We start from the raw sequence: 23,213 nt of genomic DNA on the forward strand, positions 1-23,213 counted from the left end.
CCTCCCCCCTCCCTCCTTCTCCCCCCAACTTTGTCCCTGAGGAGGGCGCTGGGCCCTATGGTTGCTCCGGCGTCGCGCCTTTGCTCCATGCCCTCCAAAATCTCAGGGTTAACTGTTCGCAGGGGATCCTAAACCCTGCTCGTAGAAACGGATTCCATGGCCGTCCCGTGGCTCTGCCCTGTCTTCTCGTCGGCACCTGTCCCGTGTAAATTGTCTAAGCATTCTTTGCCTCTCCCTCCAACTGGGCTAGTAAGTGAGCTGTTTGCTCGGGATGACTTAGCTTTTCTCCGGTTTGCGGGATTGGAGTATTGTTTTCCGTTGCTCGAATTGCCATCCCCTCGGTTGTCTCCTTTGTCTTTGGGGTTCTCTGGCCTTTGCTGTCTCTGGCTCCTGCTCCCGGGTGCCTAATATCGAAAGGCCTTCCTCGCAGGTGAGTATTCAATGTTGTTTTTCTTCCCATGTGAAGAGGAGGCCGAATGGAAATGTCCATTTATAGCGGATTTGTTTTTCTGCAAGGAGTTTTGTTATCTGGCTCATTTCTCTTCTTTTTCTGATCGTGGATTGGGCTAAGTCTTGGTAAAGCTGGATTTCCTTACCGTTCATTCTAATTTGCTCCATAGTTCTGGCTTTGTTTAAGATTCGTTCCTTTTGGGTGTATAACGACATGGCCACTAGAAAGTCCCTTGGGCGTGCGCCGGGCTCCCCAGTTCATCGAGGGCGTACTCTGTGTATCCTATCAATGTGAATATCGTCCCCTGTCCCGTCTTGCAATATTTCTTGGAATACTTGCTGGACCGCTGTGCGTAGATCTTTGTCGGCTACTGTTTCCGGCATATTTTTAATTCTAATATTCGATCTTCTGGACCTATTTTCTAAGTCTTTGCATTGGGATTCCAGTTCCTGCGCCAGGCGAGCAAGTCGGTCTTGTGATTCTGCATATTGGATGGCTTCTTCATCCATGTTCTGGACCGTCCTTTCCAGAGTGTCTGTTCACTCCTCAAGGTTTTCTATGTCCTTCTTCAGTTCCTGGACCGCTTGTTTCAGTTCCCCCTTCATGTTGTCAAACTGTGCCTGGGTTGATGCGATGAAATGCTCCTGGAATTCCTTGAACCATGATTTCATGTCGTCCCTGGAGGCCATTTCTGCATCTTCTGTCTGATCTGCTGGGTCTTCCCCTTTATTTTTCTGTTTATTCAATCGCTTTGGTGTCTGAATTTCTATTCCCCAGAGCTGTGTCAGTTTTTTATCTTGCCTGGAACCGCTTTTGCTTGCTGAAGTTGCTTGGGGTTCCGCTCTTCGTTCTAGGTTTTGACATGTGTAAGTCTCTGGCCCACTCTTGCCTCTTAGTCGTATGGTTTTCCGTAATTTGTGGAGTTGCTGTCTTTGTGGCGCCCTCCCCACCACCCGATGGGCCTCAGATTTGGGGGCCCGCGTTCCCCCCTTCCGGCGACTCTTTGCGTTTTTGTGGGGTTCCTTCTCTGTTTCTTTGCGGGCACAAAGTCCCTGCAGTGGTGGTTTTCCTGAGCTCCTGCCGGACCCTTGGGTCGGGGCCTTCCCTCTCTCAATGTGCCCGCTATGCTGCTGAAGCCTCTGCCGGCCCGCCCTGATGTCGCCGGGCGGGCCGGGGCCTTGTTTCTCGTTTCGTGGGGGGAGGGCGGGCTCCCGCTGTCTTCGGCATAGAGCGCCGGTATCTAGTCCTCGATCTTGGCAGGGGGGTTATGGGGGGCGCCTCCTTGTCTCCCTCTTCCCCCGTGCGTTCTGTGCTCTGAGGGGGGGCTCGCCGCCTCTGTCTTTGTGCGGGGTGGGGCCCTCCCCGTGCGCCCTTGGGTTTCGGCTTTGTCTTTGTGAAGAGGGGGGGCTCTCCCCGTCCGCTCTTGGGTTTCGCCCCCGGCGCGTACCTTCGTTCCGGGTGGAGCTCCGCTGGGTCCCCCGGATCTGTAGGTCCTCTCCGCTGCCGTCCTCTCGCTCCGATCGGCGCCGTGTGGGCCTCACCCTCCTGCCGCGGCGTCCCCCTGGCGCCAGTCCCCTCGTCTCGTCGCAGCGGGGTCCCCGGACTAGGCCGTCTCCAGGGTTATGGGCCCCGCGGGCCTCCAGAATTTCTGCTCGGCTCCTCTGGTCCTCACCGGATCGGCCCGCGTGGTCTCCTCTGCTGCTGGTGGGCCCCGAATGGCGATTCTCTCCTCTGCCTCCTCGCCGGCGTTGAAGAGGACGCTGCCGGGTCTTCTGAGGTGTGGCCGCTGGCTGGCTCGCTTCTGTGGGGGTCGGCTCCCCTGACTCACTAGGACTGTGTTAGGACTGTGTTATTATTATTTGATGGTTGTAGCTTGCTCCCATTTTTAGATTTAGGATTAGATGGGCATTCAACCAACCCATTTGAAGTTTAATAAACACCCTTGAATTGTGATCACTTGTTTCTGTCTTCATCGTCGATACCATGCCTTCCTTACAGTGTGGAGAGGGGTTAGGCGAGGGTTGAGTAGGAAGTATAGGAGAAGTGTGAGTGCAGAGTGTGTGGACATTGGATGGACAGGCGAGAGAGAGTGAGAAAGGACGGGAGAAGGGGAGCTTCAGAGTAGAATAGAGGGTGTAGTAAGATGAGGGAGAGGAGAAAAAGGGAGCAGCTGAGGTAGAAAATGGACCAGAATCTCTGAGATTGGCACATTAACAGGTCATTCCTGTTGAGAGAACTTGGGGAGTGTTGGGTTAGGGGAACCTAGGAGAACCCCGGAGGGAGCCAGATAGATAAGGCTTTTACCATTATGCCCTTGCCTAATGGCTAGAGTTAGATAGTAGGTATTACTGATCACTAGTTGGAAAACCTCTGTACGGCAGGTTGAGAGGGGAAAGCCCATTAGAGGAACCGACATGCAACCTAACCAGATTAAAAGCAATACTTTTTCTCTAATTGCAAAGTAAAACTACTTAAATCATCCTTCAGAGTGCGAGTTTGTTCTTCCACCCGTGACAAATCTGAATATGTGTTACTAAGGGATTTAACATGCAGTGTTGAGAACATTTAAGGGTCCTCTAGGAAACCCTGATTATTTACTACCAAAGACGTTGTAAGGCAGGAATCACCCCGGGGAAGCCACAGCAAATAGCTCGCCTTCCTGTCAAGATACGGAAAAGCTGGGAGAAAGAACCAGAGTTGTTTGGTGAGGAGGCTGGCGAGAATGAACCGAACGTGAGACAGACAACAGGAGAAGGTCGCTGGCTCTTAAGAGTCCTGCAGATATTCTTAAACAGAAGAGAAGGTAACGGGTAACAGGGAACACGGGAAGACTGGGACGACGCAAGCGACTCGGTATATGCTCCAAAAAACTGATCCCAGTGGAAATGAGAAAAGCTTGTAACCAAAGTTAAGAAACATGAACTTTCTTAATGAAAGAAAAAGAATAATAGACATCCCTGAGGGGCAGAGCAATAAGATGGGGATACCACTACCCTAGGAGGAGGGGAAAGTTAACCCTAGGTCAAGAGTCCAACGTGGAATGTATCAAAGAAAGAATATGATGAACAGAAGTCCAAAGCATCTATGATAAATAAACCACCAGAGCGACCAGGCCATTAAAAGGTGAACTATAAATATCAAGAAAACAAGAATAAAACATGAAATTTTACTTCACCAGCACATGCAAAGCTCGTTAAGATTGATCCAAGGATTCGACAAGTCAAGGAAAGCCCTTTCTATAGAGTAAATTAAAGTCCATAATCTCATGAGTGAGCTACACAACCTGAAAAGAAAAGTCACGAAAGACTATTGAAAAATTGGATACTAAAAAGAATCCTAAAGACTAGGAAGAGAAGTGCGTGAAGCACACATCAGGACAAGGGAGTAATTCTCCAGACCTTAGTTTTGTTAAGTTAGTGGTAGGGTCAGTTGGTATTCGTTTTTGGACAGCGGACATATTCCCTTTGGAACTTCACAGACGATTGATGAGCACCTTAGTTATTCATACAGGTAGGGAATATCCCATAGCGATACAGATAGTTAGGCCTTCATATTATTATTTAATAACTGCATCTTGAAAATGTCCTCTCAGAGTCTGCATCCTTCTTCTGACGCGACACAGTACACTGGAAAAACAGTTTCCTAGAAGCGCTGCAGCACAGCTTGGTTCCTCGTCCTCTCCAGTGGTACAATTTCCCAAATCTATGCTAACAGGCTAGCGTTTGTCCACTGTTTTCCTGAGTCAATGCGAAGTATCTGATCTTGTCAAGTCTTGCAGACCCTCATGTAGTTTCTTGTCCTGTAAATAAACGAATGAAGGGTAAAATCAAGATTGGCAAAAAAAAGGTTTTGGGGTCGGGAGATAGCTCAGGGGCAAAGAGTAATGATTTAATGAAAGATGAGTTTTAGTCCTGAAGAGAAAGAGAGCACCAGAGCTACTGTATGCTCATGCTCACCAAGAAAAACACTTCGCATGATGTATTGTGCAAGAAGATGGCATTTCTTGTGCCAGTTATCATTGCTTTAAGGCAAACAAATTTGACAGGTTGTAAGAAGCACGCATTTCATAATTTGTTGTTTTGAAACTGTTGATCATTATTGTAATGTCTTTGCTTTCCCAGGGAGGTATGGGAGCAGCACTGCTATCTGATCCTGACAGAATTGAGTTGGTAAGTGTTCATGGTTAGTTTACTTACCAAATTTCTTTTTGTGAGTTAATTTGCAAAATGTTGTACTTGCGTATAAGCGTATAATAATGTTCTCCATCCTTAAATTTCCAAGGAATTCACATGGTTAATATGTATGTCCCAACTCTCCCCCTGGCTACAGCCCTTCCTGCTGACTGAGATCGCTCACAGGGAATTGTGTTGAACGTCATTCGGCCTTTTAACATGATTTGTCAAAGCCACTTTGTTCATGCTTAAAAGAGGCCTTTGCTCCCCACTTTTGCTTTAGCTTCATTTTTCTAATGTTGGTAATATTTTTAAACATACTACAGTCGTTAGGCCAGCTAAGATTGTGTGTGTTCTTTTCTCTTGTGCTTTCTGAGTTTCCATAGTTTTTGTATTATTCTTTGCTTGTGAACTTCCTTTCACAAAATGTCAATTTCCCTCTTTTTGTTTCTTGATTGTACCTTTTTATTATTTCTTGTGTTTATTTGACTTTTTGACATTGTTTTATCCTTATTAATTTTCTGAGATCATGGACTCTGTTCATATTTTGCCTTGGGTGTTGCAGTACAATTGCAGCACCTAAATGCATCCAGCAGTGCCCTTAAACATTTCACTAAAAATGCCCCAGGTTTTCTAAGTACAGAAATATCACTGTTAGTGCGATCTAAGCTGGGGAGATTGCAAGCTTTTGGTGCTCCTTCAGAAGTTCATTATTGTTCTTTGTTAATAGGGAATGTTTTAAATTCTACTGCTACCAATCTATAATGCGCTCTTGGGGCAGTAGACTTAAAAGGAAGGGAAGACTCCACTAAGGCTGTCTTTTATAGTGAGATTATCCATGTCCGGTTGAGCCCAGCCATGTCAAGGTGAAACCAACTGTCAAGACTGACTTCTTTCTTTCAAGGCATCAGCTTCAAAGCCATCAGAGACCCAAACCTACACCTGAGCCAATATCAGACTTAAGAATTTCAGGGTTATTGACCCAAGAGAGTTCTCAAAAGTGGATATCTGTATTGAAATGTGTTTGCTCTGAATGTTCCTAGCTTTACTTTTTAATTCAGATGAGTACTTGTCAACATAATAAATGAGTATTGCTTTCAATTTTAGAATCATGAAAGAAGGTTGTGGATGGGTAAAAGAGACCCCTTAGGGATCAACTCCCTGTTTTGCAGCAAAATCCTTTGGATTTTCCACAGATCTCCTAACCATCCACATACATTGCACCTGCCACTAGATTGCTCTTGTCTAACAGATCAGGATTAGATGGCTCTCAGCTTCCATTGGTTAGTTGTTTGCCATATTATTGCTACTATGACCGCCACGCCTCATAATGCTCTTAGGTTGGACCCAACCAGTTGTACGGTATGGAAGACCGTACTAACCAGTAAGCTGTTAACCAGTAAGCAGCCTAATATTCGTGTCCAGAGCTGCAGAGGATCCATGACTAAAGGGGGGAAGTGGTGGTGAAATACCTGTAGTCGAAGAGCCTTGATACTCCTTCCTTCCCCAACTGACACCAGAGTGAAGGCATCGGAACCGGGCGGTCAACTGTGACATAGGATGGTGTGAGTCCCTCAAAAATCTAAAAATGCCTAGCTGGCACGGGGAATGCAAATGCAACACAGTGACCATCTTTAGATCAGCCAAAATGATATCTGCATGAATCAAAGCATTTTTCGAAAGCATCTGACAATCTTGGAACTGTTGAGATAAATTATTCTGTAAAAATCTAACGCTGTAAAGTTGAGGCTAATTCAAGAGCTAACAAACTTGTTAGTAAACTTGTTGCAGTAATCTCTCAAACTGCATACTGGCCTTTTTGAAATAAACAGACAAGGGGCTGACTACCCGCTCATAATAAACAAGTGTCGTTCTTAACTAATTTACCATAGTATCCTCACCAAGCAACCCCACTTGATATTCTTTTCACGCTACTGTAATAACTTCCTCCACAAATGTGCCTTATTGACGAATCTCCTTCAGCGCTTCTGCCTTTGATGGGCTTTCACCCCCAAAATATTGTACTTTCCTCATCTTCTTGTACTCACCAAAGTACCTCTTAGGGGATCTATGTGATCCGACCGCAGTTGATTTCTCCGCGTCCGGAAAGTTTGCATGAGAAAGGTGCAAACCACCGCCAGTTCCCTTTCACTTCTGTGATCGGGAACTGGTGCCGCAGGGTCCTTTTCTTTTTTTTTTCTTTTTTTCCACGGGTGTGCCCCCCTCAACACCCCGCTCACTATACCACACAGTATAGTGAGCGGGTTGTTGAGTGGGAAACCCCTGCACCCCCCCACCCCCGTTTGAAAAAAAAAATGTTTTTACTTACCTGCAATGCTACCACCAAAGGTTCGAACTTTTGGTGTTCGAACCTTTGGTAGTAGCATGTTTAGAACTTATTATTTATGCAACTGTTTAGATACAGTCTTTTTGTACAATATCCACTTAGGTGGTGGGAGATCGTGTAGGGTAAATTGAAAAACTAAGAACCTGAATAAATGTGACTACACATGGGGTACATGCTGTGATAAATCCAGTGGAGTCATCACAGATTCCCTGGCAGTGACTACCTCCCATGCGGCCAGGGGACGGCAACCGCTACCTGATCCTGACCCTTGAGGCGGCTTTATGAGGGAGGATCACATGGGAGGAGACAGCTACTGGAGAGATGTCATGACTTCATTGGAATTGGTGATGTATCTCCCCCTTTCAGATGAGGAAGACCCTCTAATACCCAAGACCCTAATGGCCTATTGTCAGCTGCTTGTTACCCCTTGGTAGAGTAAAGAAACCACTTCTTCATATTTTTCTTGTCAAATACCCACAAATGACATGAACACACAAAGCTCCAACACAACGCCTTTTTGCTTCTGAAGTACCTTTATGTTGAATCAAGAACTATTTAAATACCATGTGTCCAATGACAGCTATAGACTTCAACTCCCAAAATGCCCACATACTGAGACAAGGAGGATGAAGGAGTTTGAACCAGGTAATAAGAGCTCGAAGTACAATGTGCAGTCCAGTTGTTTTCCCAAATCACCCGTGCGTGGGACATTTAAACATGGCCAGCTCACTGCTGAGAGAGGCAGTGTAGGTGAAGACATTGGCTCCTGTACCGAAGCTCACAAATGCAAAGATCATGTACCGGTGTGGCGGAGCAGAAAAGGCCATCAAGTCCGAGGGAGAAATACTGTGCCGGAGACAGGAGTGCCGTAGAGATGCTGGGAGACATGTATGCTCTGCAGCTCAAGAAGGCAACGTTCTCCATTCCGGGATCTAAAGGGAAGCAGGCATGTGAAGGATGCCGGAAGGACGATTGCACACTCTAGTGTGGAAAGCGGGAGAAAGCAACACGCCGCAGAAGCACAAGCCCGAACGGTGACCCTGGAGGATCTCAGTGAGTCTCCCCAAAGTCAGTGGGGACCCTCTGGCTTTCTGGCGACTGCGTCAACAGCAATTTGAATGTGATACCATTGTTAAAACTACACAAGGATTGTTTGAATGCAGAAATGGCAAGGTACAATCCCCCAATGAGCTATAGATGGAGCAAATCTTGAGCAAACCTTACCACAAACACATATACCAAGCCAAGAGCAATACATACAATATTGGTGACACAGAGAAACTGTGAAACACATGAGAAGCCCTGGCAAAGCAAGACACCAGGCAAATCGAAACACAGAAGTCCGGGCAGGTGCGTATACCAGGCAAGTGAAAACCACAAATGAAGCCCTGGCAGGAGAGTACACCAGGCAGTTGACTTTGCATTAAGAGTCCTGGCAGGGGAGTATACCAGGTAACTTGTAAAGCTTCCAGATATGCTAAAGAACGACAGTGTTTTCTTAACCAAGAACAGAGTGATGTTAAAGAAAGACAGTGTTTTCTAAACCAAGGAGAGATTTGTGTTAAAGAAAAACTGATAACAGTAATTGTTGCCTAAACAGGAACTTTGTGAATCAAGAGGAGACACAAAGGAACTGTGGGTAAAAGAGACAATTGCCATCCTACTTAAGAATCCAGGGGAAGGGGTCCACCCTCTGGATCCAAGAGCTTCCACCTTGGAGAATATTTTGTTGGAGCTATTCTTACTTTCAGTTGTGAACACTTTTCTTTGCCAATATCAAGTTGAAAATATTTCCTTATACATTTTGTTGTTTTGTTTGTAGTGTGAGGGTCAGGATACGACGTTTTGGACACAAGGATGGATTTTCAGTTATTGATATCCTGGCCCAGACAAATCCTTAGATTTGGTTTTAAGCAGGGAAGTTCCTCTTTAGAATAGGGTCAGAGTGGGATTTTCTGAACCTGTTGTTGTTTAATAAATCTCTCTGACCAAAACATGTCAACTTTGTGTCCGACTTTCATTTCTGACTCCCTCGCAATGCCTACCAAGGTGCCTCTTACCAGGTAATTCACTGGCCAAGACCATCTTAAAGCCCAGCATAGCAAAACATTGAATATTTATTTTAAGAGGCCCACAACAGCAACGGGAGTCCGTAAATTTAGAGTCCTGATAATGTGACAAGTCGGGACATCGCCTACTACTTCTCTGAGCCAAATGCAAGGCTCAAGATGTTCATGGACTCATGCTATAAACATTCACCCTCAGCCGTCCAAGGAGTGTCAATCCCCAAGGTTCGCTGATAAGAAACCTCCTATTAAACCTTTATAATAATGGTACCATCATCGTTTAGAACAAAAGCAGGAACCTGAGGGTCTTTGCATCACTCTTCATCACCTTCTTAGCCGCAACACTGCTTGCCCATATGATACAGACATCCAGCCCAACAAGTCTCAGGATACACAGTCAAACCACCAGTTGGAAAACCTGCTCACACTCCCTCCCACACTTCCTAGTCTTAAAAAGTTTTGTAACCGTAAGCAAAACACACACAGGGCCTCACCAAGGGAATCTTGATACACTAGATATGTTGCCCGCAAATAGACCATGATGCCGCTGGTAGGCAGCAAATCTAAATACCACTAACCTGAACATCCGTTGGACCTCCCTCCCATATAAGATAGCCCATCCCTTTCCATTTAACCAAAAGGAGAACTGTAACTAAATTGTCAAAATCCCATAGGTTGAGATGTAAAGACTGTAATGCAATGTTACTGTAACAGGCACTTATAGCGTGCCAGTAAAGGCTCTAGTAGTCTCTTTGCTCTGAGCTTTGTAAGATTGGATATTCCATATTATTCTCATGCCTTGTGTCATGGGCAGCATGAGTGGGAGCACATAGATGCTGACACAAGGAGATTCTTAAAGCTTTTATTTACACAAAAGAATTTCTGGATAACGCTCTTAAAAGTTAATAATGATCAAAAGAAAGAGCCTCTCACAGTTTCAGGTTGGGCTGGTCCTTATCATAGTCCCGAAATCCATCAGATTACCCATGCCTTTCTCATTAGGTTATTGGTTTTTGAGGTTCCCAAATCATCATTTTATGAGTCTCAGCCGTTACTGGTCTAGCGTGACAGCACCCTGGAGCGTCCCTGCTTCCACTGATGGCAAAGCGACCAGTGGGTCGCAATGACACACCGTTTCCATTGCACAATTAACCCTAAGCTCTTCCTCTGGGCTACCATCTGATTTACACATCAGAAAACCCTTTAATAATCTTGTGAAGGGATTGGATACATTGATAACCTGGTTGTCATATGAGAGTTTGAAATTGGTACTCCCGCAGTGTTTGCCCAAATGGGATAATGGGCTTTATTTTCCTTTCCGCATGTCAATCTCCCTTTTCCTCTTGCCTCTCTTTCTTCCCTTGGGTTCTGAGCCTTGGTTCTTCAATTGTTTAATTCTTATCTGTCCGACCGCTCTTACTCAATCTCTTGGTCTGGTTCTACTTCCTCTCTCCGCCCCGTTCACCATGCATTTCCTCAGGTCACAGTCCTTCGCCCCCACCTGCTCTCCCTTTATACTATCCTGCTATCTGACCTCATTTCTTCCTTTAATCTATCGTATCACTTCTATGCTGAAGATACCGAAATCTTCTCACCCTTTTCTGACTCTCTCCACTCTACTATTTCCAGCTGCCTCTCCACTATCGAATCTTGGATGCTCTCTCATTATCTTTAACTCAACTCATCTAAAACTGAGCTATTACTGGACCTCCTCCTCTTCCTCCACCCTCTCTGCTCTTTCCTCCTACTTCTCCTGCTTTCTCGTCTCCCACCAAAACTCTGGGTGTCTACTTAGATTCCGCTGGGACCTCTTTACATCCAGCTTTCGATCCCTAAATACCTCCGGGCCAGAATCCTTCGGTCCTCTGGCTCCTACTCTCTGCAGGTGAAACATTTCTCCAAGCAGAGAGTGGGAGGTAAATCCCTTTCCTCGGCTGGCTTCTCCCTCTGGAACGGCCTCCCTCACCCCTCAGACTTGAGCCAGATCTGCTTAAGTTCCGTTAAACTTCTCAAGACTCTGGTTTTCTCCTCTTCCTTCCCCCTCCCCCTCCTGTGCTAATTTCTCCCTCTGCTGCTGCGACTGGAGTCATACAGGAGCCAGACCACCCCCTATCAGTCCCCCCAGCATGCTTTGCCAGCACTTGCCCTCAGGCCCCATTTCCCAGACTAACCCAACTTGGTCCTCCCTGTCTGCTGCACTCATCCTCTTCCCCCCCCCTCTTCCCCTGGCACTTGCTGCCATTATCCTGCCCAGCACTTGCCCGCCCTCACCCTTGGGGGCACCCCACTCCTGCACCCCCCCCCCCCCTTTCATTTACCACCTTATCAAGCATGTGCACGGTATGATTGTCACAAGGCCAATATAACCATTTTTGTTGTTCTACTTTTGTGATTCCCATGATCACCCCATCTTGTCTTGTGGCGCCTGGAAATACTTGTGTATAAGCACCATAGACATGTCCAATAAATAAATACATTTCCTTTTCTGCTCATATTTCCAATACTGCTTGGGTCTGTTGTTTCCACCTTTACAATCTATGTCATGCCTGCCCCTTTCCAGCCTTCTCTGGTATTAAACATCTTATTGTTTCACTTATTGTCTCCCATATTAAATACTGTACTGCTCTCTTATTTGTTTGTTCGTTTATTATTTATAATGCGCAGACATACCCTGGGGTAACAGTGCGCAGCAGGTACAGGAATATGCGAAGCTTAGTTACACAACTTTAAGTGACATACAGATAATTGGGTATACATCGAGTCGTAATAGAGCATGTGATCGGTGGCAACTAACATCCTAAACAAATTTACAGTAGCAAAATATACAAGTTTGAGAGGCAGTCATTTCAGTTAGCACTACATTAGTAAGCATTCGCTTTCAACCATAGATAGTGTTGGTCCTGAAGTTTTGATAAGGAAGGTCAGTTCTTAGGGTGTGGGGTAGGGTGTTCCATAATTTAGCTGCTTTCACCGGGAAGCTGTTATCGCCTATAGTAGATCGATTGAATTTAGGGATAGCGAGGCGGTCTTTGTAGGCAGTTCTGGACGGTGTCAAGGAGTGTTGTCTGTGGAATTTGTTAGCCAGGTAAGAAGGCGCAGCGTTAAGGGATTTGTGGGTGAGCAACAGGGTTTTTTGGTGGATGTTATCCATGGTAGGTAGCCAGTTGTTCTGGCAACTAATCTCAGTGATGTGGTCTCTTTTGGAGATGCCCAATGCCACCCTGAGGGCATTATTTTGTAAAATTTGGAGTTTCCGAATGGCATCTTTGGTTGCCCCAAGGTAGAGGGTGTTGCAGTAGTCTAGGTGAGAGAGGAGAAGGGCTCTGGCCAAGGTAGTGCAATTAAGATCAGATAGGAATGGTTTGGCTGTACGGATAAGTCTGCAGGTGTAGGCCGTGGAGGACGCCAGAGAGTTAACCTGTTTGGCCTTGCTAGTTATCCTACACCCCCAGTTCCATTTACAATGCCGCCCTTCGACTTCTCTTTCTCATTCGCCCACATACATCTATCACCTCGTCTCTCCTGTCTATTTCTTTTCTTCCGTTGTCTCTTTTTCCACTTTCTTGTTTTTATTTTTAAAACTCTTATTATTGGCATTTTTCAACACAACCGGCACCATTGTGCCGACTTTAACACACGTCCCTAAAACAGTGGTTTAATTACATTACATTGAATCAAAGTACATTGTTTCTTGGTACAGTCTGTTTGAGCCCCACAATCCCGGATTCCATGACATTACGATTCCAGCTTCAGTCCATACAACGCCTAGATAACATGTCATTGCCACAATTTCTATTTGTCCTTATATTATCATGCACGATCAACCTGCACATTACTATTATTTCCTTGAGTCTCTGGGGGTTGTGATGGGCTTCCCTCTGACTCTTGTGATTGTGTTATCAGGTAGTGTATGTATGGTCCCCGTATGTCTCTGGGGCTAGCCTGGTGGTATGAAAATTTACTGTATTCCATTTCCATGTCGTTACAGTACAGGATGTCCACCTGCTATTGATTAAATCTTGGAGATTGTGTTCCACCCCACACCATCGCCATCCATCTCTTGGCCAGGAGTAGAAGCAGCCCAACTAATTTCCTCATAACCCCGGGATACGTTTAGTATAACCTAATAGTGCAGTCATTGGGTTCAGGTCCAGCCTCTCATCCACTATCTCACTAAGTATCTCAAAGGCTTGTCCCCAGAAAAGCATTTTCCACTTTCTTGTTAAGTCTTTTGAGTGCTTCCACGGTTTTCACTCCTCCCTGCCTATTGTGGTGGCGGGTCTGAAGAAGGACAAGGACTCTGGTCTTCCATTTTGGAACATTCTTTATTAAAAGAAAAAGCAAAAACTCCTAACTTTTCCTAAACTGCGGTTTCCCTACAGTGAGGGGTCAGAAGTTACTCAAACACAATAGTGATATGTTTGTGGTCAGATACTTTTATTATGTGAAGAAGGGTTGGAAAAATGCTTCTATCCCTAAAACTGAGAGGGGTTCCCCTGCCTCTAAGAAAAAGAATTAAATTGCCACAATGTCCAAATTCTAAAGTCCGTCCCTGATGTGTCCCAAAAAGCCTAATTCTGTCCCTAACACTAATATAACATAAACCCTGTGCAGGGATAATTTCTTCCTAAAGTAAAATGTTCTCTGGAACTCAAACCGACAGAAAGGTTCTCAGTCTCTGGGGCAATCAAAACGAGTGTCACTAAAGAAATATTCACACATATAGGACTCCAAGGTCAGGGTCTGGTATCCTTTCCCCCAGACTCCTCTTTTGTAGTATTCCTTGTAGGTATAAACAATATAAAAGTTTTCCAGTCTCTTGGGTAATCACAAGTGGCAAAAAAAGAAGTGTTCAAAACTGTAGGATTCCAACGTTCGTGTTGTGGCCCTTTCCCTTAGGATCATTCTTATAGGGGTTCTCTGTTTATAAGTCCCCTGAGGCCTGTACTTGCTTCCACAAATGTCAATAGGCAGGTCACAAGAATTCCCTCCTTATATTTCTCGTATTAATCCTATCAACTTAGCACATTCCCTTTGTCAAGTATAGGATTTGTTGCACCGTGTATTATTCTCTTGTTTAGGTGCAGGTCCCAGACTCTCAATATAACTGCATGGTTCCCTCCCTTGCCAAGCCGTTATCCTTTTCTGAAACCTCCTATTTGGGTGCAGGTCCAAGACTCGGAACATTTAACTAGACTTGGTGTACTCTACTGCCAAGCCTTCGTCTTCTCATGGACTGGTACTTTATTGACATGAATCCCAGAGTTGTAATGTTCACAGTTGCTTGGTTTATTCTCCTGCCAAGTAACAGTTCCAACATATGCCATTTCTCTCTGGGTGCGGGTCCCAGACTCGCAATATTCGCTATGGTTTTGTTTCAGATTCTCATATGGGTGCAAGTCCCAGACTTGCAAAGTTCCGATTGGCTTTTGTCTTTGAATTTGAAATGAGTGCTGGTCCCAGAATTGCACTCGGTTCCCTGGATCCCTGACGCCATTTCGGTGGCTTCCGCCTTCCCCTGTTCATTCCGCTGTACCTCCCGTACCACTCGGGTAATCCACGTACCTTTTGCTTCACACTGGAATGCACCAGCATTTCACAGGCGGAAACAGCTTCTCTGGAAGCTGCCGTCACGTTTGGGACTTTTGTGGCGATGGGCAGTAGCTCCCTGGACGTCTGCTTCTCCCCGATGGTGCGTCCTCTCTGCTGGGCGCTTTGCTGAAGCTCAGGAAGCATGGAGGTTTCAGAAGGTGTCAGACGGCAACGATGCAAACAGTACTGGCTTCTGGGGCCTTGCTCACGTTCTCCTCTTCACTCGTTCTCGGCTTCCCTCCAGCTAGCTCTCATCTCGAACGATAGTCTGGAGGGTTGCCCAAAGCAATGCCAATGGTTAAGATTAATTCTAAACCTTCCAGCCATCACCTCTTTGTTTTTGCTTTGTCACCCTGAATGGGACGGGTATGCCCAGACGTGGTTCCCGTGCCTGCCGGGCCTAGAGACCCAAGCTACTCCTCACTGATGAGGATCAACAAGGCCGAAACATGTTTGGGGATGCTTGTGGTCTCGTGCAGAAGGGATGTGACCTAGCAGTTCGGGCTGGACTGCCCCTTCTGGGGTGGGACCAAGCCTGATTTGCATATGGTCTTTCCCCTTCTGCAATGGCTTGGCAGGCGAAGAATGATGGTCTGGAGGGTTGCCCAGAGCAATGCCAGTGGTAAGATTCATTCTAAACCTTACAGCCATCACCTCTCGTCCTACTGGCCGCGGCTCGGTTTGCTGGTTTCCTCCTTGGAGGATTGTCTCCCTTTTCCATCTCAGCTGTCTGATATTTAAACTCCTGCATTGGGAAAGGGAGTTGCCTGGGCCAATCATGTTCATTGGGAAACTAGAACGCTCATTCTGCTTTTCGATGATGATCCTTGGACTCTTGATCATCTTCTTCGTCTCAGTACATTTTATAGAGTCAGCTCTAATAGACTTAGAATTTTCTAGGATTTGAACTTTATCAAGTATATTAGATTGACTAGCCCTTGGCTTGGTCAAAGGAAGGGAGGGGAGGATTGAACATTGGCGAGGGGTTGAGATATAATACTGCGGGGGCATACCGCATTCTCTGAAGATAGTCGTTCCTAATCCCATAAGGGGGTTCCTCCCCGATGTGATCCTTACTCGGTGCACCACCCTAGGGGAACTATTGTACTGTGGATGCACCGCCCTGGCCCCATGGGAAAGTTCTCCCCCTAGGGTACAAGGGACGACCAATATACTCGGACTCTCACACTACTTAACTGGCAGGTTTAGGAACTAGGCTTCCTTGTCGAGCCTTTTGCATTTTTTGGCTGCCTTCACCTTGGGTATTTTCTGTTTAGTTCGCGTTTTTGTGAAGAAAGAGGCGAGCCTCCCCTGACGCCAACCTGCCCGGTAGGTAAACCACTGGGAGACAACCCACAAAGCCAGGAAAAAACACTCCGGAAAGGAAAAAGGCTGCAGGTGGTCCGTGGGTAGTCCAGAAGAGGAAGAGATCCAGGAATCTTTAACAGTTGGAAGGCTGTTTCCTGTGCAGAAGCTGATACCAAAGGGACAACTTTTTTCAATAATGCAATGACGGGTTGGTTGCCCAATGGTGGAGAAACTAGGTATGAATTTCCTGTAAAAGTTGTCGAAAACTAAAAAGGGTTGGATCTGATTCACTGTAGTGGGTGCGGGCCATGAGGTAATTGCTGAGACCGTATTGGAATCCATGGAGATACCTTGAGGGTTTAGAACAAATTCCAGATAGCGAACACTAGACATGTGGAATTAGCATTTCTCTGGTTTAGCCTGTAGCTGGTTCTCGCGTAATCGTGTCAGGATCCTGGTGGCATGTTCCTGATTTTGAATGGGATCATGGGAAAACAAGACAATGTCATCCAAATACACAATGACAAAAAGAAATAACATGTCCGAGAAGATCCGGTCCATGAAGCGTTGGAAAACAGCAGGAGTATTGGTTAAGCCAAAGGGCATAAGCAAGTATTAAAAATGGCCGAAAAGGGCCCTGAAAGCCGCCTTCCACTCGTCTCCAGTTCTTATCCGGATGCGATGATGAGCCCCCCGAAGATCTAGTTTAGAAAAATGAACTGCTCCCTGGAGCGCCTCCAAGATATCTGATATGAGAGGCAAAGGATACCTGTCCTCCTGAGTGACCCAATTCAATCCTCTGTAATCCAAGCAGGGACATAATTTGGTTGTATCCTTTTTGGATACAAAAAACAATGAGGCACCCGCAGGTGATTTAGATGGTCTGATTAGCCCATTTTTTAGTTTGATTTCCAGGTATTCTTTCAGAGCCTTCTTTTCCGTGGTAGATAAAATGAACATTCTATCAAAGGGAATTATGTCTTGGTCAGCTGTTTCTATGGCATAGTCCTCAGGTCGATGAGGGGGCAAGGACTGGACGATGGATTCTGAGAAGACATCAGCAAAATCATGGCATTCCTTTGGTATGTGATTAAGGTTTGAAAGAGACACAGTATGGTCCTTTGTGCAGCCAATCAGAGGATTCTGACTGTTGTCTGAGTTTTGGGATAGACAATGAGAAAGACAGTAATCCGATCCAAGGAACCAGGGGATGGCCCATGTAAGGGCATTGCCCGTTAGATGGGATATTATGAACCCCACCATGGCTGTATCAGTGGAGTAAAAATAGGGCTTGAAAGTAAAGTGAACCATGCAGGATTCAAAAAATGCCAGCAACACCTTGGTGGAACCATCCTATTTTTCCACAACGCCTCCCATGGAAGTTCCTTCCTGCATATAGGTATCACGTGACAACCCCAGTTGTCTTAAGGCAGCATTGTCAGCCTTCAGGCTCTGTACCTCCGTGGAGAGCTCCTGCATGACACTTAGTAAATCCTGTACAGGGGGATCCATGTCCACTGATAAAAGGGTTTGCTGGCGTCTCAAACTGCCTATGTTCACCTGTGGAGTCTTTTGCATAGTTTTCTTGGCGGCCTTCACCTTGGGGGTTTTCTTTTGGTTCGTGTTTTGTGAAGAAAAGGGCGAGCCTCCCGTGATGCCACCCTGCCTGGTAGGTAAACCACCGAGCAGACTGACCCCCGGGGAGATAACCCAAAAGGCCAGGAAAAAACCCTCAGCGAGGGAAAAAACAGCAGGTTGGTCCGTGGGTAGTCTGGAAGAGGAAGAGATCCAGGAATCCGGTGAGCAGTAAGAAGGCTGCAAGAGCGATGTGGGCAAGAAGAGCAACAGGTACCAGGATGCAGTGCAAAACGAAGAGCAGCAGGAAGGCAAGCAGGAGAAGAGAAATGCAGGTAAGGAGAACAAGTAGCAACGAGAGGGGAAGTAAACTGTAGAAGCGCTGAGCAAGGCAAGTAAGAGCCGAGCGTTGAGACTCGAGGCTTACTGGCAGGCTTGGCGCATATGTTACATGGTCAGCAGAATCACTAGATCGCGTGCAGTTCTGCCTTGAAGTATAAGCGGCGGCCATATTGGTGAAAATAAAACGGGCACACGCAAGCCAGGAACGAAGCTTCCAGTTGTGCCAAAAGGACCTGGGGCAGAACACCATGACACTAACACAAACTAACTATGATGCTAGTCAGTCGTCAGTGATTCCAAAAGGAAGATCTGTCCTCCATCCAAAGTAATCTAACCTGCCCCTGCGACTATCAAAACAACTAAGGCACAGGACAATGAATCCCTTCTCCTATATTCTCCTTTTAAGCAAGTTCTCTTTAGTAACATATTCGTAGGTAGTTCTTGGTAACTACTTTGATCAAGTCATAAAAGTTCAGATATGGGGCTCTTCAATTTCTCAACTGTGTCACTTTCTTTTCCCCTTTCAATATGCTTTTTCTCTCATTTCTAGTTCATTAAACGTGCAACTTTTTCTCTCTCAATATCCATTCTTTTTCCTGGCTGGGCCAAATAAGACTGTTCACATTGTAATTCTCACTGTCTTTCACCACTTGATAGTTACTGAGATGAGTATGAGGGTTCCATTAATGATTTTCACTCTTCTCAATGACTTTGCTCTTACTGCGACGGGTATGAATGTTCCAGCAATAATTCTCACTCTTCCCCACCACTTTAGGCTTACTAGGACGAGTATCAGTGTTGCAGTAATGATTCTTAACTTTCTCTGTTACTCCGTCTTTATTGGGACGATTCCCACTCTTCTCTGGTAACTTTAAGATTCGGTCCCAGCTGAGACGAGTATGATTCTTCCCTTCGTTACTCTTGGTATCCGTCCCGGGTCTCATGCCTTCCCCGTTACTGTTAGCTCTCGGGGTTAGCATCACAGAGCCTGCGTTCAGGACGGTAAACTCTGTTTGTCAGGTTGGCACCTCAACTCTTGGTTTCCTTCTCTTGGTTTTACACGCTTTGCGCTGTAGTCGGGTAAGTGGTCCCAGTCCGCCGACTCTCGGTCACGCCACCACTTCAAACTCGTTTGCTCGTCTGAGACTTCTGTCCTTCAAATTCTCTTTCTTCGTGCTTCACCCGGGTATGGTTCACACGCCAGCCTCCCTCCAAGCTTGGAAGCTGCACGTCCCTTTTCCTTCAGCTTTCCTCGCACAGCTTACTTGAAATTCTCTGGCTACTCTCCTTCTCAGGTCTCCTCCCCTCTGATTTATAACGCTGACGTGGGACTTGGCGTAGTGTCCAATTCCTCCTTCTCTGTTAGAGGAGTACTCTGTATTACTTGCATGGCCTTCTTCGTCTCAGTATTAGTCAAGTATTTATTTTCATGTTTACTTATGGCCTCTAAATGACAATAACAAATATCATTACTTGCTTTTCATGTATTCTTCAGGTAGGTGTTGCTAGTGAATTGTAGATAAGGGACATAAGGAGTTCCTTTTTGGAACTGGAGTCGTTGTCTGCAAGTGGGGAGCTTCTCCTGGTGAGTTCCAGTTCACCTCTACCCCTAGGGAGGGTATCGCGTAGCAAGCTCACCTCACCAGACTCACAGGGAAAGTCTCCCTCCTGGGAAGAAGTGACTGAATCCCATGATTCATCACACTAGCCTCCGCCATTTCCCTTTCTCGTTCTTCCTGCACCTTGCGGTTACAATCCCAGTTTCTCCTGGCTGTCCCTACTCCTCCCTGTACCTCGTCTCGCTTCCGCTCTTTCTCATTTCTCGCACCTAAACTTTGGAATTCTATCCCTCGAAATATTTGCTGTACTTCCTCACTTCATCTCTTTCATAATAAAGGTTTACAGTGCTTTGGCGAGCGCTTAATACGCTCAAATAAATACACAATACAAATAAAATACAAGAAGGCACTAAAAATTTATTTTTGTGTTAGTTGATGGCTTTGAGGTTTTGCAAGTTGGTTTACTTAAAGGGGAAAGCTCTATTTCTCTTCACTGATTGTTGGGTTTGCCTGGTAAGCTGGAACATCTCTCAAAAACGTTCAGCCTTTTGGGAAGGGTAATTTTCAAGGTTCCTTTGCACTCCCTTTTCCCCCCTGTTGTCCATGGGATTCTGGGTGTAAGTGCTCCTCGGACTACTCCCTGCCTTAGTGCAAGGAGCAAGTTGGGGTGGTCGGGGTATCCCTGTATTACCTCCTCTGAGTCCAGCATCCATCAGTTTCAGAAAGCCATTGCCCCCTTTTATCCCTGCACTTTGTGTCTCCATGGTCAGGCAGGGGACTGTCACACAGGGCTTCCAGATGTTGGCATGTGGTGGGAAGATGAGCTTGAGTTGACAGGGACTTGGGAAAAGTAGGAGTAAAACAATCAAAGTAAGAGGTAGCTAATAAAAGACTGATGTTTTGTGGCAGCTGTGCAGACGCCACTATTATAGTTTTGGTGGAAATGCAGAAAATTAGCAAAGAGGGAATGAGGGGAGGAAGATAAGTGGTAAAGTGAGTGGTCCAACCAGAATTTGCCACAGAGTTCTGTGTTGTTCGATCCGTGTACACTTGTAAAGCTAAAGTGAAAGTGGGATTCAATTTGTAATTTGACGATTTTTAAGTTGAGTCCCTTTTCTTTCACTCTTTTTCTGGATGCCAACTGCCTTGTACTGTATTTACATTCTTGCCTTAAGCAGGATGGTAATCTAATATAAGTGGTCTTGTATAAGGCCTGTATGCCACTATTGGTGACCTTGCTGGTTGTTGAACACTGAATGTGTCAAAGTGATATTTGTACATATCCGTGCTTTTGCACAATAAGCTTTATTTGAATGTGTTGTAGTAGTGTAAATGCACAGCTCTTGTGAGTTGTAGGGATGTTACCATACATGTACGTCTCTACAGTTGTGTGTAATATGAGAATGCTATTGCATACAGCACTTTGGGACTTTAGATAAGTGGCTGTAAGGGGAAATGTTTGGATGTAATTATTTATTTCATTTTTATTTTAATGTTTTGCAATGTTTGTATAGATGGGAGTTCACTATTTCCATGTCTTTTGGTCACGGATGGCTGCCACAGAGACGAGGATTTCTTTCACCAAGGATTCATACTGCAACCCAACACGCCAGAGTATGATTAGGCTGAGGTGTCGTCAGGCTTGGATGTTTTCTGTGGTGCATGGGGGTCATTTTTAGCATGGGTGTATTTAAACACTGCACAAGTGACAGGAGAACAATTGCTCTTCTAAATACTCTGTAGGCCAAGAACAGCCAGGGCACTTTTAAATGAATGGGCATGGAACTTTGGCTCCTGTGGAAGCTGCGACCCGGATCAAGCTGCCTGGAAGTTATTGTGGTCTGGTAGGTGCTTGAGGGGTATTTATGTTGACCTGTGAGTCTGGACTCCTCTTCGGGTGAGGCTGGGATCTTCAAGGAGTTAATCTGTATAATACTAACTTTTTTGAACTGGGCTGCAGTTCCCTTGTCTTGTTAAGAGAGCAGCAGGGGGGTATTGGGTCCAACAGTTTATATTTACAGGCCTACTTTGGGCATTATGAGCCTTTTGATGCCCTATGTCCCTCTTTTGTCTACTAATATTTGTGTGTTTTGTGAAGAGCTACATGTCACCTTCTCCTTGGAATTTTGCTGACGAAGTGCATGGTTGAACCGCTTTAAACGAGTCTAGGAAGAAACTGCATATGGACGATTAGACATTTGTTGTGTCTAGAAGAATAAATGAGAGGCAGAGAACCCTTCATGTGAAATACACGTGTGATTGTAGCTGGCATTTGAGGCATTTATTGAAGTGTAAAGTGTGCTGCTGTTCTACAAAGGGGACATTAGTTGTGGTGGAAAATGAGCTTGTCCTGTTGAAGGCCAACAATATATAATAAAGGGACATTTTTCTGTTTGTGTACCATTCTATGCCGAAACAGTGTTGACAGATGATGATGGGGTAAATGGCATTTGTTGTTGTTTTGGGTTTTGTGGTACCCGTCCGGGAGCAATAACAGTGACTTTCGTTTTCTGGACCAGACAAGTTCAGTTGTTGGATTAGACGAATGAAAGAAGATCACAACTGTTCCGATGAGGACTCTTTCAGGAACTGACCTACATTTTGTTTTCAATTCTCCTAAAACAGTGTATTATCCTAGTCATAGCGATCCAATGTAAATGTTAAATGAAATGACACTGCTGCACTTAATAACCCTTGAGCACAAAAAATGATTCAGATTCAAAATCTTGATGTTGATTGTTGACAATAGAACTACAAGAAGAATATTTGTTTTAAAAACACATTTCCAAACTTTGTTGAAAAGAAGACAGCAAATTGTTTTCTATACAAAAATATTTATTGTGCTGAATAAATAACTGAAATATATGAACACGGTCACGACCCCATTTTTAGGCTTTTTTGGCCTTTTTAGAGGAAACATGACCAGAGGATTGTTGTTCGATTGTTGGGAACCACTCCCTTGACAGTCCCTGTCCATTCTTTTATGGGGCACATGCAATTCATTGATATTCTTTGATTCCTTGCCTGCAAAGATAAGAAGGGTTTGGATGAGGCAACATGACATAATTTGAACTGACATAATACACAACATAACAAGTTACAATGAAAAGCAGGCATTATGTTAAACACAATAAAGGAGGAAAATATAAAGCATACAAAAAGAAGCAAATCTCCCTTAAAATAAACATAATGCAATTTAGTTACGAAATGGAAATTGAAAAGGGAAATTTTATTTTAAAAAATTTTGTCTAAAAGGGATAGGGTGAGATGGTAGGATGTGGAAGAAAAACAGGGTGGTGGGGGTAATGGAGGCCAACTTCCATACAATCAAATGTCCCCTATCCAGGTTGGACTACTGCAAAGGGGACATTAGTTGAAGTGGAAAATGAGTTTGTCCTGATGAAAGCCATTATTATATAATCAAGGGGCATTTTTCTGTTTGTGTACCGTTCTATGGTGTAAGACAATGTGTCGACAGATGATGATGAGCATGTAAATGGGAATTGTTATTTTGGGTTAAGTGGTACCCGTCAGGGAGCGAGGTGAATGCCAAAGGGCTGCCCCCTCTGGCAATGCCTGTTGATTTTGTTTGCGATCCTTCTACATTAGCCTGAAATGTCATTCTATATGTTTAATGCAAGTTCAGGAAAGCACTTTTTTAAGTGGCCCCTGTGGTAGACTGTGTTGACTACTATCTATCTATCTATCTATCTATCTATCTATCTATCTATCTATCTATCTATCTATCTATCTATCTATCTATCTATCTATATTGGTTTTTGTATTGTGCAAAATCACTCG

The 23,213-nt window shown here is 45.1% G+C and overlaps 1 protein-coding gene across 2 annotated transcripts in view; it reads left to right on the plus strand.

Moving 5' to 3' along the window:
- The window catches only part of DUS2 (dihydrouridine synthase 2), a 1,290,787-nt gene that overhangs the window by 553,297 nt on the left and 714,277 nt on the right, over positions 1 to 23,213 (plus strand). For both annotated transcript variants that reach the window (XM_069639713.1, XM_069639706.1), the window contains one exon: positions 4,573 to 4,620. In XM_069639713.1, coding sequence (XP_069495814.1) covers positions 4,573 to 4,620 — 48 coding nt within the window. The remainder of the gene's footprint in view (positions 1 to 4,572; positions 4,621 to 23,213) is intronic.

The sequence above is a fragment of the Ambystoma mexicanum genome, chromosome 1q (assembly GCF_040938575.1).
Source record: "Ambystoma mexicanum isolate Mex_15411 chromosome 1q, UKY_AmexF1_1, whole genome shotgun sequence".
Classification (NCBI taxonomy): Eukaryota; Metazoa; Chordata; class Amphibia; order Caudata; family Ambystomatidae; genus Ambystoma; species Ambystoma mexicanum.